Below are 16,188 nucleotides of genomic sequence, written 5' to 3'. Positions count from 1 at the left end.
GAGGTTTGATAAACTACCACCCCCCCCCCCGGAAAAGAAAAGTGAAAACTATAATTGACAGGGATGGTATTGGTGTCTCCCCGTTCTTTAGTTCAATAGAAATTAAGGTTATAGTGTTTTTAAATGAAGAAGGGTTGAAGGAATGAAGAAATTATGCTCCTTAAAAGAAAAAATTTAACAAGACTCTATACTCTATGTTTAATTTTTATACAAAACCCCCTTTCCTGATCACTCCCTTAATTTCTTATCTTTAGGTTCTATAAATATACAATATCTGATCTAACCTTGGCCAGGTTCTATATTGTAAACAATATATTTATATATATTTGTTGACTTCTTGTATATATAGGGTTGACTCGAAACAAACACCCGGAAAACATTATAAAATTTTTCTATATTACATTTGCTTTTCACGTTGGGAAACCAGTTTTATTTGAAAACTAACCATTCTTTGTATTAAGTCAATCTACTCAATGCAGAATGTTTAGTTGTTCTACTACTACCAATCTTAATTCTAGATGTAGAATGTTCAGTGGCTCTACCACTATCAATCTATTCGAAGTAGAATGTTTAGTGGTTCTACTACTATCAATCTATTCGATGTAGAATGTTTAGTGGTTCTACCACTATCAATCTATTCGATGTAGAATGTTTAGTGGTTCTACTACTACCAATTTACTTGGTGTAGAATGAATAGTGGTTCTACCACTTCCAATCTACTAAATGTAGAATATATAGTGGTTCTACTACTACCAATCTAATAAATTTAGAATGTTTAGTGGTTCTACCACTATCAATCTACTTGATGTAGAATGTTTAGTGGTTATACTACTACCAATCTACTCAATGTAGACTATTTAGTGGTTCAACTACTACCAATTTACTAAATGTAGAATGTTTAGTGGTAATAAAATGACCAATCTACTAGATGTAGAATATAAAGTGGTTCTAATACTGCCAATTTACTCGATGTAAAATGCTTAGTGGTTCTACTACTACCAATCCACTTGATGAACACTGCAAATTATAACATAAAAGAAAGTTTTATAGTCCTTTTTTACTGTGTATGATGGACTTTGCCCCCTTCCTCTCTGTTTACTCTGTGCGCCCCCCTTCACTGTTCCTGCAAATTTTCGTTAAACAAACCCTACCCCCCTAGAGGAATTATGGGCGGGTAGCATGCCCGACCGCGAGGATTGACAATTTTTGTCCTCCCCCCATCAGGAAAAACCGCCCTGCACTTGTTTACGCCTATAATTCTCAGCTTTCTCAAACCCATTTTCATATCAAAAGAGCCATGTTTCGCGTCATGTTTTTCATATTGCTAAATATGCTAAATAATTTTTGAATAATTGAACTTGGCACAATTGGAACTTTTAAAGTTAAAATATTGATTTGACAAATATATTGATTTATGCATTTTTATTCATGTGTAGAATGACGTCTACAAAAATCCCCCTCTTCTTTAAATGTACATGTAAACCTTTATGCCCAATGCCAAGGGGTCTGTACAATTCCCCTGTACAAAATGTCCATCAGCATTCTATACTCTAACCAGAGATAAGAGAGTTACAGAGATCGATTAACACCTATAATTACGATATTTTTCACAGCATGTTCTATTGTGACAAGGACTGTACACGACCAATCAGGAGACATCTGTATTCAGAGATATTTATGGATCCTTTGAATAGGAAATGCAAAATCTTTAAAAATATAAATTTTCATAAAAGTTATGTTCTATGTTTAAAATTGGAGTATTTCTTTAGAAGTTGTAAAACTTAACCCCTGAGTGCAACAAATGGTCGCGAGATGGCAGTACAAAAATTACATGGAACCGTAGCATGGGGTGTTGGGTCACTATAGGCATACTCAGCCTATCCAGGTAGAGTCTGTGACTCTAACCTTTCTCCGGTTTATTTATTTTCTTATTTTTTTATGTTAAGAGATTCCATTTCAATAAATATTTCAGCAATGAATTTAATCTGGAAACTCAGTGATTTTTTAAAAATTCATCTTCAGGTTAATATTTGACACATTCAAGCTCTAGGCTTAAGATTTTAAAATATTTAAGAGCACTCTTGTATTGGTTACTACATAATACATGCTTCTCCAGGTTATTTGAATCTTAAAAGCTAATTGCCGATTACTCGAAATATGACCAGTCAGGCTTAGGATATGGATCCGTTGGATCGACATCCTTGTGGCTTCCTGGATCCCGATCCGCAAAAATAATGCAGATCCGCGGATAGGATCTAAGGGGCAAAATATCAATCAAACCCTGCTAAAAAACTATCAGCTTTTTAAAAAAAGGCTAATCGAATGAAAGGTACTAATGCAAGGAAAGTTAATTGCGGTTGCGTATTCTCTGCGTACATTGAAACCAGTTCTCTCTAGGCGGAATTTGTAAACAAGAATAGATGCATCAGTGTTCGTCCAGTATCCGAGGAGGATGAAAGCATTTAATTTGGATTATTTTGAAAATCAATTAGTAGTTTCTTATGATCAGAATATTTCATAGATTATTTTTGTGAAAATTGATTCCATGTCAGGCTGTGACATCCGTCTTGTTTACTTTTCCGCCCAAAGACATTAAACTGAAGTATCAAAAAATGCGTACACCTCTGAAATAACTTTCCTTGCATTAGTACCTTGATCGAATGTATCTTTATCACTGCAAGTCAGAAATTAAATTAGATTTTGTTTCGTTGCAACAGAACATTTATCCTGCACCTTACCCCCAGTTAACAGCATGCAACAAAATCTCCTAGGTCTTCAAAGTAAAACAAATCAATAATATTCATAACCATTAACGCTGAAAATACGCAGAATCCTAATCACAACATTGCAATCCTGTTCTAAACAAAAATGTTGTAGATATACTTTATACAATAATCAATTTCACCTTCAGCTTTACCAGTTCAAGAAATATACAAGAAATCAAATTAATAAATAGACGAGATATCACAAGAAAAGTCTACAGAACAATTTATTTATTTTTAATTTAAAATTATCTTTGAAAATGAGGGGTTTAAGATCTATAATTATCTCTTTGCACCATGCTTCTTCATTCTGTGGGAAGCTCTTGCACTCTTGCTTGCAAAATTGGATTCACAAATACCACAGTGATATCTTATACCGAGATGTTTAGTTTCAACATGAATTTTAAATGTAGATATACAGGTGCTAGTGTAATCACAATGCTTACAGGGATAAACAAGATTTTCATGAACCTTTCTGATATGCCTTATCAAACAATGACGCCATGCACCTACATAATCACACTGTGTACAGGGATAAGTAACACCTTCGTGCTTACTTTCTTTATGACGTTTTAATTCAATTGGAACAGAACATCCAAATTCACAAGCATCACATTGAAAGAGTTTTACATCATGCCTTCTTTTTTTGTGGGCTGTCAGAATATGTAACGATCTACCTTTATATTTACATTGGTCACAATAGAAAAATACTCCCTTATGCACAGAGTCTATGTGCGTTTTTAAATACCATGTTCGTGTCGCCTTATAATCACAGAGATGGCAGGGATACCGAACATTTTCATGTGCAGTCTTCATGTGAATCTTCAGATATGTTGGTAGCCTGGTAGTAAATTCACACTGATCACACAGATACATTGAGTTCTCTTTGCTCGCTGAATCTGAAATAAACTATTACTCATAAAATATTTAATAATATTTCTAGGACGGCCTACATGATATAAATTGATTGACCATAAAAAATTGCTAAAATTAGGCCATCTACGATGAATGCCGAAGGCCTTAGATCAACGAGCCCTTTAATGTAATGTAACCATCCCCAACCCCCCCTCCCTGCTGAGGATGGGTATAGAGCATGGAAAATTCTTCAGGACAAATCAACCCAAACCTGGCCCCCCCCTCCTCCTGCTCCAGCCGCCTTATCTAGTGTTTCCCCCTACAGGGGTTGACCAGTTAGCTGGCCCCAGGATTAAGAATTGGCGGGATCTGGGTTCAGAACACAGAGAGGGAAAGAGAAAGAAGCCAGTTGTGCGCCAGCTCTCACAAGGAGAGGATGAAGACATTCGCCAACTCCCCACAGTGGTAAGAAGCAGTCAGTCGAAAGGAATAGAAACTGCTTGTACGGATTGGAGCTGTGGGAAAACAACATGCTGAAGAAGATTTGTTACCAGAACAAAGATGGTGCCAGAAGAGATATGTTGCCTGAGGATATACCATGTTGAAGGTATCTAGCCAAGGAGTATCCAGCCAAGAAGTATCCGGCCATAGGAGAATCCCATCACTGAGTGCCAAATCTGTGTCTCTTGACTTTAGTCATTTATTCCTTCATTTTGTTTCTTTTTAATATAGATGCTGAACTTCCTTGTTCTATTATTGGTGTGTGACTTGAAGACTACTAGAGTTTTGTTACAACAGTAATCAATCAATTTGTATTATTCCAGGTTCTTATAGATTAGCACTATATAATGATAAAAATTAAATGGACGTAATTGTAACTGTAATTTAAATATTTTTTATTCTTATTTACCTTCAGATTGATGATTGGGTTTTACTATTCTCTTCACACATTTTTTAACTAAAAAAAGATAGTTTAGAATAATACAGTGCTTAAGGGCAGGAAAACGTTCTTTAACGACAAACAAGCTAGTTTGGTATGATCTTTAACGACAAACAAGCTAGTTTGGTATAATCTTTTCAAGAGAGTGTTCGCGAAAAATGAAAGGTGCCCAAAGGCTGAATTTGTATCTGAATCTGGAACCAATTGGCACCAATTTGACTACTTCAGCCTTAGAAATTGAGGAAATCGATGAAAATGTGCAGAGTAGTTCAGTAAATTGACAGGGATAGAATCAAAACTCAAATCATTCAATGATATTCAAACTGATTATTTAAATCTTTAAAAATCTAAAATTTAAATAATAAATTTTACTAAAGAGAAAAAAAAGTTGTTAAATAGCTACTTTGTTTTTTAATTTAATCTGTTTTTGTTGTTATTTTACCCCTAAACATAAAAAAAACTATTTTTTCAAAATATTTAATTTTTAGTAAGTTGATTTTAAGTTTGACTTTATAAAACAAAGAAATTGCAGACTTTCAAAAAACAAGTTTTTTTTCTGATTTACAATTTTTTCAAAATTTTGCTGCCCTATAACTTCTCGACCCCGCAGGTTACAAAACAAATTTTGTTAATTGAAATATATTTTTTTTTCAAACATTTAGCTGTAAGCAAAAACACCAAATCGGAAAAGAAAAGAAGATTAGGATATGTATTATTCTGGAGTGTCTTGAACCTAGAAAGGGTCTCTACGCCCCCCCCCATCTCTCTTCACCTCCATGGTGCAGGCATTTCTCTAACTCTCTAACACTAACATTAAATGACATTATTTTAATGAATTTTAATAACTTTTACCTTTCTCCTCGTTTACTGGGTTTTCCTTGCATGCAGCATTATCTCTAACATGTTTTCTCAATTCCTTTATATTCTGAGCTGAATATCCGCATTGAGCACACTGTGGTAGAATCCTTTTATGTTCACTAGCTTTGTGCTTCCTCAATTTAAATTTAGAGGTAGTTTGGAATTTACATGAAGAACATGAGTAGGGATCTTTAGACCTGACTCTCTTCACTGCAAGACCAAGCTTCTTGTTCGACATGGTCTCATGGTCTTTTTCAACCGGGGTTTCTTTAATATATATATATATTATTAGAACAAATAGAGTATTTGGTTATTTTAAATAAACTGGAATTAGGCACTTTCCCAAAAGTATTGTTAGTTCTTCTAAATGAAAATCATTCTATGAGGACTTTTCGCAGATAAGTTTTCACAAAAGATATGTTGAATGAAACCAAGGTGCGTTCAAGGGTTCTCAATTTCATAAACCTTAATTAAAAAAGTAATAATGAACACAATTATTTGGGAAACCTACCTGTAAGTGTACTCCTATTAAGTTCATCACCTGGGTTTACATCACAGTTTATAACATCTTCTACATCAATCTTAATATCTTCCGAGATATCTGTACAAACTTTATCATCATCTATTTCTTCGATATTCTCACTGATCTCCACAAAAGATTATTTTTATACATGTTAAAATTCTAAAACCTGAAGTTCAGTATATAACTCCAATCTCCTAGAGGCCAAAACTTCAACATCTAAACTCTCAAACTCAAAATCCATTCTGAGGTCGGAGCTCTTGTATTGTGGATATCGAGATCAATCAATCTCTTTCTAGTACAGACCTAAAGACTAATATAATCTATATCCGATAGGAACAACCATAAAGAAACATTGATCCTCAAATAAAAGTGTCCTCAAAGGGTATCAAGATATCAAGATCAATCAACACAACGGGTATTCTAAACAAAGGTTCAGATTTAGTTCGATCTGAAATATATCAAGTGACTAGATATCTGTTGGTTAAACAAATGGTCGACCCTAAAACTTTAAAAAGAGGATTAGAAGAAAGGAAAATACAATTGTGATTTTATGCTCCTATAGAATCGAGTTGATTTGATAATCTCGTCTCTCTTGTTACTTTAATGCAGTAAGGAAGTGGGTATTTAATGACTTTTAATTAAAATGGAGTTCATAGTTAAAGCAAGTTTTATTTCATTAATTATTGTATAACACATGCTGTATAAATTGAGACTCAACAGTAAGAAATTAAATCAAATAAAAGCAGTCTTTTAAAGGGACGACCAGCAAACATATTTTACATTAAGTTAAGACTGAAATTAGGGTTTCTAGTTTGCAATGACACAAATCTAAAATAGAACTTCCTACCCAGCTGAAGGGCAAGTTAATCGATATTTCTATTTCTCAAGTTACATTTCCGATTCCTAACGGTATCTGATCAATGATCATCCATGAAGGAGAAGTTGCTTTTGTAGTTCAAGGTGTATAATCACTATACCTGTAAACACGCAGCTGACTCCACGTATTTCTCAAATTTCAGGATCGTTTTATTTCCTCGAAGTAGAAGTAGACCAAGTTTTTCAAAGGAGCTTAGCTTATACTAACTTGTTTGCTTATTATCCCCTAAAATTGAATATTTCTAAAATTTGTTGTCCCTCAACAAATAGAGGTAATAATTTCTGATAAGCTTTGATTGAATTTGAAAACTGAATGTTAATTACGGAAAACAGATCAGGATAACTACTTAAATTTCTCTTCATTAACTTTTAAAAATAACCTTTTCAGCAAATCAAAATATCAAACCTTCTACTCAGGAAACATATATCAAGATTAAATTTTTCCACCATCTTTGATAAATCTGAAATGATTAGGTTCTACTCGAAAGTATCAATGAATTACAAGAAATTGCAAATAGTTTTCACTATTAGTTTGCTAATTTGTATTTATGAGTAATCACATAATTTAAATCAAATAATTTAAAAAACAAAATTTGAAAACCAATGGAATTTTTACATTTGCTGCGATAACATATTCCAATCTTAACAACTTTATTGAATACCAAATAAATCAACAATAATAATCTTATTTGCAAAAAAGTAGAGAGAAAAATTCTCGCATTATATCTTCGTATTGCTGACATTTTTCAAAACTTAATCCATTTAATAATGCATTTATTTACTATAAATAATATTTATTTATTGAATCATAGACAAGGAGCCTAATCGGCTGTAATTGGCACGGTAAATGCGAATTTTATTTATAAATCACAATAGTTTGATATCTTGATTCCATGTTTATAATTCATATTTTTACAGTCAAGTGTTAATTTATAAGGCTATCATCTCTGAACAAAAAAAAATAAGATAAATAAATCTAAATATCTCTTTTACAATATTAAAATATTGTTAATTTTTTGGTAAAAGGAAACTTGAAAATTAAAGATGAAAAAATTCAAATCACTGATCTTAAATATTGCCTGCCTAAATGGTCTCCAGTGTGGGAAAACAGGAAAACTCGAAAATGAAAAAAGAAATGTCTAAGTTCAGCGTGATTGTGATATAAATCTCACGAAAGACCCAATAAAGAATGGTTTGATGTTAAGATGTTATAATGCGCGCAGTTTTCTCATAAGTGCTTCAGAATCATTTTGAGCACCGGTATCTCCATTTTCAACCATACCTGAAAACAAATTGATATAAAAATAATAATTCATACATTTTTTGAAGGGACGAACCTATTTGATTTAAACTCTTCCAGAATTAAGATTTTTGTAATGTTAGATTTTTGGAAAAAAATAAAGATTTTGTCTTGATTTTTCCTAAACTAAAATTTTAAATTTTTTACCGGCAAACTCCCTTTCTCTTGGCTGTAGATGTGCTGCTTGTCGATTAGCACGGCGTTCCCGCCGCACTGCAGTATTAGCACCGCCGCCGCCCCCCGGCAATGGGGGTTCGTTCTCTTCTTCCATTAGAATATCTCTGAAAAATTGTAAAAAGTTATCTATGGGGTCTAACCTAACAAATCTGCAGGCTTAGAAAAATTTGGCTAATTGTTATACAGAGATTTTTGATTAATAAGGTTGTAATTTTCAAATATAAAGATACGTACACTAAATCCTTGTTGAAGGGGGATCCCTGACCCTGAGGTCCCCGTGACCGGCTCCGGTTCAGCTGCGCTCGACGCTCCGCTAAACATAAAATCCATTAATCAAGACAAAAAAGTATTCATCTCCCCAATATAAGATAACATAGCAATAAACCTAAACCTAATTTATCACCAGACATGCAGATTTCAAAAACAATCGATAAAATCTTTAATCAATAAGTTCAAACTAAAGCTCGACCCAACAAGTGCGACCAGTCTCCATCTCGTGGTATAGATCACGGCAGAATTCCACTCTTGAGAATAAAATTAAAAATGGCATAATTTGATTTGATTTAATCAACACACATCCTACCCAACACTGGCGATTAGATCATCAAGTTTCAATAATAACTCATCTGAAAATGTCAAATAAAATAAGTTTATGGAGGGAAAACGGAAAAATGGCTGTTTTAAACCTTCACTCCGTGATTATCCTACCTCCTGCTGCTCTAGGTGCCCGCTTTCTTTTCTGATCTCTAGAGAACGCAGTTCCAGTCTTCAGGGCTTCCAGTAAGCTAAAAATAATATTTTTTGCAAATCATTCATTTCGAGAATTGCTTTAGGCTCCCTGATTCGGATTCAACGTATAATTAATTTTGCTACCCATAGGCATTAGGCAACAATATATGTCATTCAGACTTCAGACAATTTTTTTTGACATTTTCTAAAGAAACCAAGGTGGGAAAAAATCCTGTGACTTAACAAATAGTTTAATAACCTGTCCATAACTCCTTCCTGGTCATCGGGCGCATTAAAGTCAACGAGAGCTCTTTTCCGCGCATTATTCTCCGTTCGTACCTAAATATCCTCAATTCAGTATCAGATGTACTTGACACAAAATCACAAGCATAAACGGCAAATTTTAGGTAATGAGTGAATATTTGTTTCTATTTGGATGCCTATTGGTTATCAGGTTCTAGGTTTAAAGTAGAATTTATCACAAATTCTGGCATTCGATAAATCTAGGTCTTTTGTATACTGTACAATGTACATTATACATTATACACTATACACTACAGTGCAAGCACTTCATGAGAAATTTACAAATAATGTTTCATATTGAACTATTAAAAAATTGATAAATAATAAGAAGAAATAATAATTATTAATAAGAAATAATTGAATCAAACTAAATCATTCTTTGAAGGGTGCTTGAGACATCCTTGCTTTGATGGAGTTTTATCCCCTCCTCTCAAATTAAAACAATTCAAATCAATAATAAATAACTAATATTAATAAGTATCCGACCTTCTCAGCCTTTTCTCTGGCCTCTCTAACCCTCTGTAACCTCGCCTCATTCTCCCGCTCCTTCAAGATGTTCTCATACGAAGCCTTAAACTGGTCCTGTAAAAATTGAATCAATAATTAAATCATTTAATATATATAAATTATATAAACTATTTTCATAAAATATCCATTAACATTGACATTATTTTTACCTTGAAAACTTTAATGTCGGAGAAAAATTCTTCTAGAGTATACTTCTGCTTATCAAATACAAAATATTCAGATAATCCTAAGCAAATCAATCAATCAATCAATCAATCAATGAACCAACTAATCATGTAAGTAAGAGGCATATTGCTTATGCTTAAAAATATTTAAAAAACAACAAATCAATCATTTAATCAAATGTGTAATTAATTAACCGCTAGCCTCTTGGGTCTACAAAAACTTCTTTATTGCTAATTTGCTTTTAAATCCGAGAGAATATGAAAGGTTTTGTAGGAAGCGTTGGATCGTTAGAAAAAATTTATTTTATGTATACAAATAACCATGCAATATAATTGAGTAAACCAACCTAAGTATAATGAATCCATTTTCTGGTACATGGATTGAAGGATTTCACACTGTGCTCGGGCTTCTGCAAATAACATGATGTAGATTTAGATCTAGTAGAAATACTGAATAGAACATGACATAATAAGGGGTAACGAAACTTTTATATGCTTCCTGTAGTTTTAAAAAAATGTATTTTTAACTGTAAATTGCACTTAACACGCTTGAGTCTTTTTAAATTAAAGAAAAAGAATTTATTTAACTATTTGGAATTAGGAATTTCAGAATTTTCTCTCTTTTTCCCCTAGCTCATCCCTAAGCTTTAGCCTCAAGGGGAGCAATTTAGCCTCAGGGGTGAGCAATTTAGCATAAGAGGTGAGCAATTTTCCAGAGATGAGCGGTCACTCCATCGCTCACCCCTATATCTTACCCTGCATCCCAGAATTAAATGACCAAATTTTCAACGGTAGGGTACTTGATTATTTTTTCATAAAATAAATGTATCTTAAGTATTTTTGTCAGAAGTAAAATGTTCTTGAATTTTTTCAATTACTAATAAATAGTTTTGTTTCTTAAGATTTTAAACTTGAACTTTTCCTTTCCTTTTTTCCTTTTCCTTCAGCCTGTGGATTAACCCCATAAAATCAAATTCAATTTCAGATGAAAGAAAAAACATTTATACAATTAAAATATTTCTACCAAACAATTTCAAACAAAAGGGATTGTTTCACCTTTCGAGAACTGTCCCATTGTCTCCTCGAACTTGTCGTCAGGGTCCGTGTTCCCCCTGGACGCATTCTTCAAGTCAGTCTCAAGATTCTTCACAGAGTTGTCCATATTCTTCAAGGCCTGAAAATCAATAAATCAATTCATGTCAAAATCTAACAATACATAGCTAAGTAAACCACAGTAATGATGAAACTAAATAAATATCATCTGTATCTGGGACATTATTAGTTGATACAACATATCCAGAGTGGATTTTTAACTTATAAAATTAGCTAAATAAAATAAATACAAGGTTAACTAATATTGCGAGGACATCAAGGCCGATCCCCCTTCAAAATAATCGCCTAATGAGGAAAATTATTTCTGATATTATTAATTAAATGATTATGTTTGGAGTAGCTTAGATAAATCCATAAGTCTAGTGATAAAATGACTAAATCAGGTGGAAAACTGCATTGGTATAAATCTACAACTGGGCTGAATACATTAAATGTACCTTCATAACTCCTTCACAGTGTACCCTTGCTGCCTTATCCACGTGCATAATTTCATCCTTTACAGAAAAAAATTTAATTAAAACAAATAATGATGTTCTCACAAAAATAAGTTATGTTTACCAAATTATAATTTTTATAAGATTACGATTTTTAATGAGAAAAGTTATCGTAATCACAAAATAGAATATTGTTCAATGTAAATAATGATCATTTAAGATAAATTCTAATAAAAATAATTATTATAAGATATATTTACAAAGAAGTTTAAAAGTTCTGGATAATCCTTCTCGATAGTTTCGACCAGGAAGGTGAGCAGTGTCGTCTTGTTGTCCCTGATCAATATCATCATTATTAGTATAATTATTATTATTACTATTATTATTTACCCCGGAACTACTCCTTACTTTATTTATCTATTTGTATCACTTATGATAAGCTTTTTTCTGTAAAAATTACACAATTATTACAATCACTTTAAAATTTATTTTAGGGGAGTATATTTTCTTGAAAAAATATTCCCCCCTTTTAGTTTTAACCCCCCCCCCCCCGTTATGTATTTTAGATCAGAGCGGAAATTTAGTGCATTCGGTTTTATTTTCTCAATTTGGGATAATAACTTCTTTTTTTAAAGTGATCATATATTCATTTTGCCCCTGTTTTCCAGACCCCTCTAAACCCCTCTCACCTGTCCTTGGTATTACTAAGTTTAGTGAGATAAGAAATATCAAATCCGACACTCTGCTCGTTTTTACTAAACAATAAAAAATTACATAAGAACTGTAGTTAACTTTAAGGGACCCCTATTTATATCAAGTTTTTATCTCAGCAACCATAACATAGGTACGATATCACCATTTTCCATCATACATTTTTTCCCTCGGATGCTTACAATCCGTTAGTTACTTTTCTAGAGAAACCACAAATAGAAATGATGAATTTTGAGAAGGATAAACCTTTATAGCTTGCCCCCTCTTTATATGGGATATTCTTGAAATTACATAGACTGTCCCTTTAATCAAATATTTTGTTGTGGCATCTAGGAACAAAATTATGAATGGTATCACTTCATTATTATTCGAAATTTTTCATAGCATTACAAAAACATTTTGAATTCCAATTAGAAATGTTCAAAATAAATTCTTTTTAAAAAGTAATATGTGTTTAATGTTTACCTGCCAGTATTCATAATGTTTCCAATCAACAGAATTATTTCCAATAGTTTGCCAAACTTTTTAGATTTCCGAACCTGAACCAGTCAATATTACATTACAATAGTATCATTATGTTTCCGAACCTGAACCAGTCAATATTACATTACAATAGTATCATTTTGTTGCATGCACTTTGATTAAATGATGGTTTGATGTACTTTGTTTTGTTGCATTTATAAATAGATATTAACAACACTTTGTTCACTATTTTGATAACTCAAACAATTGATTGTTTTTTAGTAATAATTTTTATTGAAAACAAGTTTAATGAAGTGTTTATATAGTGCACAGTAAACAAACAAACAAACAAACAAACAAACACAAAACACAGACAAACAAGCATTACAACTTTGGCATGTGTTTTATTTTTAAGTATAAATGAAACAATTTCATTTTATCTGTGTGTGTATCTGTGTACATGTATTGAAAATAAACAATGGTGTAAAATTGTACTGTACTCTACCTCTTCACAAGCAGCTGTTGCGGCAACAATATGAGGTTTACAGTCCTGTACAAGCTCAGGATAGAAAAGCTGAAATCTGCAATATATTTCAATACAATTAAATTAGATGAACCTTACTACATAATTATTAATGAATCTTAAAAATACTTTGAATCAGATTCAAATTTGCGATTGAAGTGTGAACAGAAGAGGTTATAGCATATAGAGGGTTTATGTACAAGTGAACACGAAACTTTGACCTAGACTCAGCCACCTGAGTTCCGTACAGGGGTTGATTTCAGCAAGATGTGTATTAGAATGTTTTAGACAGGATAGAATAGAATAAAAAGAATAATCACATAAATCTATTAATGATTTAACGCATAATATGATTAAACGCATAATAATTAAAAATATCCCCACCCCCGACCCTCTCGTAGAATTTTATTTTATCTCAGGAAACTAATTAACGCCATAAAATATTTATCAGGAGATTTTTGCTAAAAAAATGCAGTTTTTAGAAATGTGAGGTTATGGTGAAATTATATCCTGTCAGTGTACAACGTAGGTGTTATTTTCTATACCTAGACTTTTAACATCAAGATACGAAGATTAATTCTCATTTTCCAGACCAGCTGATTTGTTACCATTTTTCTTATTGTTTGCCTTGTAAGTTTCTGTTTTTGAAGTCTTCTCCCCCCTGGTTAAGACATTATAGTGTAAATATAAGGCAGCCAACTAACCCACTTTCCACCATCCACAAAAAAGTTTAGTTGTAACATTCATCCCTGTTTAGGCCATGTACATTTTCGTTCCAGTTTTGTAAAGTTAGCATTTATTATTATTGTTGTTATTATATTATATTATTGTTATTATAATTTTTAGATATACAACCAAAAAAAGACAAAGTTTGACGGAAAACAATTGACATTGTCGTGAAATCAGTGGGATTTGATGAAGCATAATGAGGAATTCCTATTTTGGGTGAGCAATGAGCAAAGTTGAGAAATTGCTGGTTAAAGCTGAAGATGAGAAATGAATAGGTAAAGAATATATATGGTAGGGCTGCTTTCCCTCCCCAAACAGAGCCATCTAGCGGCTGTTCTTAGAAGTTTTAAACGCGATCCGAACCAAGGTTATAATGCAAGGAGAGTTAATTACTCTACGCACATATTAAAACCAGTTCTCTCTGGGTGGAATTTGTAAATAAGAAAGGATGCATCAGTGTTCGTTTAGTATCCGAGGAGGTTAAAAGCATTAAATTTTTAAAATCTTGATAATTCACATAATTGTTTCCTATAACCAGAATATTTCATTGATTTTTTTGTGAAAGATTAGCCCTTGTATTCCTTGTATAAACACAATGTTTACCTTAATGATTTTAATCTAGGCACTAAACGTTTAATGTCCGCCAAGGACAGAGCAAATTGTTCGGCTTCCGCTAAATTATCATAACTAAAATAAAATAAAAATCAGGCAAAATTTACAAATTAAAATTTTCGAATAAGACATATTTTTAAAGTTTGTCAACAGTTGATAAATCCGAAGTATTCAAAATCTCATTATGGTTTTCCACTACTGTGCCATTATGTTTGCAAGTTAAAAAATCAAACTGACCAGTAATTAGTTTTAAAAAATCTTATTTCGATAAGATAAAAAAGTAAATAAAAATATTGAGTCTCCAATACCAAAGTAGCATATTTCTTACTCTGATTGATGTTCTAGAAGACGGTTGAGTTGGTCCGGGGTTGGCAGGTACTGAAATAATATCATTCAATTAATAAACTTACAGACTAGGGTTGGCCGTGTTTCTACTTTTTTTAAAATCTTTTGTTCCGTTTGTTCCCGTGTTATAACGATCATTCCCCAGGAACGACGCCCAGCCCTATTCCAGACTATTCACATTTTCCTCCATAGATTCCTTTATTTCGTCAAAATTTCTAAATTTGGCGATAAATTCTGATATAATTTTTTTATCATTATGAAAGGTCGAAAATATAATAAATATATATTAACCTTAAGCCGAATTTAAAGAATTTGAGCCGCGGCTTAAATATGGTTGGTTTCAATTAAAATCGTGTTAAATGTTTGAAGATTTAAGCCGGCACTCAATTGAAACCGGTTTTGGGGGGATTTAAGACGCGGCTCAAATTCATTAAATGCGGACTTTGTTATACTTATAAAATAAGTAAACCCATTGAGAAAATATTCAAATCAAATTAAACTCTAGGAAAATATTAATAAAGACCTGAATAAGTGATTGAAGAAGGTTTTCTGTAAGAACTGAAGTATCACATCTAAGAATACATTTCCGTAGATCAGAGTAGGAGATGTGCTTTAAAGATCCACCTAAACAAACAAACTCTAAAGTAAACTATCTAACTAATCGTAGGGTTTTCAACAGCTGTGGCAAACCTCGGTCTTTCAAAATTCACAAACTGGTGGTTACAGGTTCCACTTTTTTAGAAATTAAAACAAAGATATTTTCAATCGCTTCCCAATACAAATTTTCAAAAATGTAACTTACCTAGTACAACTGAAAGGTTCTGCGCTGCTTTGGCATCTAAAACCTTTAATTCCTGAAGATAAAAATACGAATTATCCTTATGAAGTCCTTTAAGTAAACTAGTTTATACCTTAGTTTTCTTTTTCGTAGCTGTAGGTTTCCCCTCGTCCACTGATAATTTACTCGGAGGTTTAGAAGAAAACCGGTCCTAAAAATCAGATCAGACTTTTAGCGACGTCCTTCTCCAACACCCCAAACTCAACTGGTTTTATCACTACTAATATTATTGAATTTGATCAGTTATTAGAACAGTTTGGAAAGAACACAATATAGATTTAATATGAATAAATAAAAATGTTTTGGAGGGATTAAAAAAAAATTAACAGAACGAAGGTAAAGAGAAGCTGTGGTCCTAAGAACATTTAGGTTCTTATGAACGAAGGTAAAGAGAAGTTGTGGTTCT

General features: G+C 32.5%; 2 protein-coding genes across 7 annotated transcripts in view; both read right to left on the bottom strand.

The window, feature by feature from the left end:
- Positions 1-2,926: 2,926 nt before the first annotated feature.
- On the bottom strand, positions 2,927-6,071 carry LOC111708408 (zinc finger Y-chromosomal protein 1; the record flags this gene model as incomplete). The annotated part of the gene is made up of 4 exons (XM_023481770.1): positions 2,927-3,661; positions 4,528-4,575; positions 5,410-5,682; positions 5,927-6,071. Coding segments are annotated over 4 exons (1,083 nt in total), but the record flags the coding sequence as incomplete, so codon positions are not given.
- A 1,500-nt stretch (positions 6,072-7,571) lies between these two features.
- Positions 7,572-16,188, bottom strand: part of LOC111708416 (protein diaphanous) — a 48,026-nt gene continuing 39,409 nt past the window's right edge. For all 6 annotated transcript variants that reach the window (XM_023481779.1, XM_023481777.1, XM_023481778.1 and 3 more), the window contains 19 exons: positions 15,856-15,933; positions 15,747-15,798; positions 15,468-15,568; positions 14,928-14,977; positions 14,591-14,674; positions 13,241-13,316; positions 12,739-12,812; positions 12,252-12,317; positions 11,823-11,898; positions 11,566-11,622; positions 11,072-11,189; positions 10,363-10,425; positions 10,001-10,077; positions 9,810-9,905; positions 9,280-9,359; positions 9,000-9,076; positions 8,526-8,604; positions 8,262-8,395; positions 7,572-8,096 (listed from right to left, as the gene is read on the bottom strand). In XM_023481779.1, the coding sequence (XP_023337547.1) occupies positions 8,023-8,096; positions 8,262-8,395; positions 8,526-8,604; positions 9,000-9,076; positions 9,280-9,359; positions 9,810-9,905; positions 10,001-10,077; positions 10,363-10,425; positions 11,072-11,189; positions 11,566-11,622; positions 11,823-11,898; positions 12,252-12,317; positions 12,739-12,812; positions 13,241-13,316; positions 14,591-14,674; positions 14,928-14,977; positions 15,468-15,568; positions 15,747-15,798; positions 15,856-15,933 (1,512 nt within the window). In that variant the 3' untranslated portion in view covers positions 7,572-8,022. The remainder of the gene's footprint in view (positions 8,097-8,261; positions 8,396-8,525; positions 8,605-8,999; positions 9,077-9,279; positions 9,360-9,809; positions 9,906-10,000; positions 10,078-10,362; positions 10,426-11,071; positions 11,190-11,565; positions 11,623-11,822; positions 11,899-12,251; positions 12,318-12,738; positions 12,813-13,240; positions 13,317-14,590; positions 14,675-14,927; positions 14,978-15,467; positions 15,569-15,746; positions 15,799-15,855; positions 15,934-16,188) is intronic.

Source organism: Eurytemora carolleeae, unplaced genomic scaffold, assembly GCF_000591075.1.
Source record: "Eurytemora carolleeae unplaced genomic scaffold, Eaff_2.0 scaffold874, whole genome shotgun sequence".
Classification (NCBI taxonomy): Eukaryota; Metazoa; Arthropoda; class Copepoda; order Calanoida; family Temoridae; genus Eurytemora; species Eurytemora carolleeae.
The sequence above is the reverse complement of the archived record's forward strand: the minus strand, read 5'-3'. Positions and strand labels throughout refer to the sequence as shown.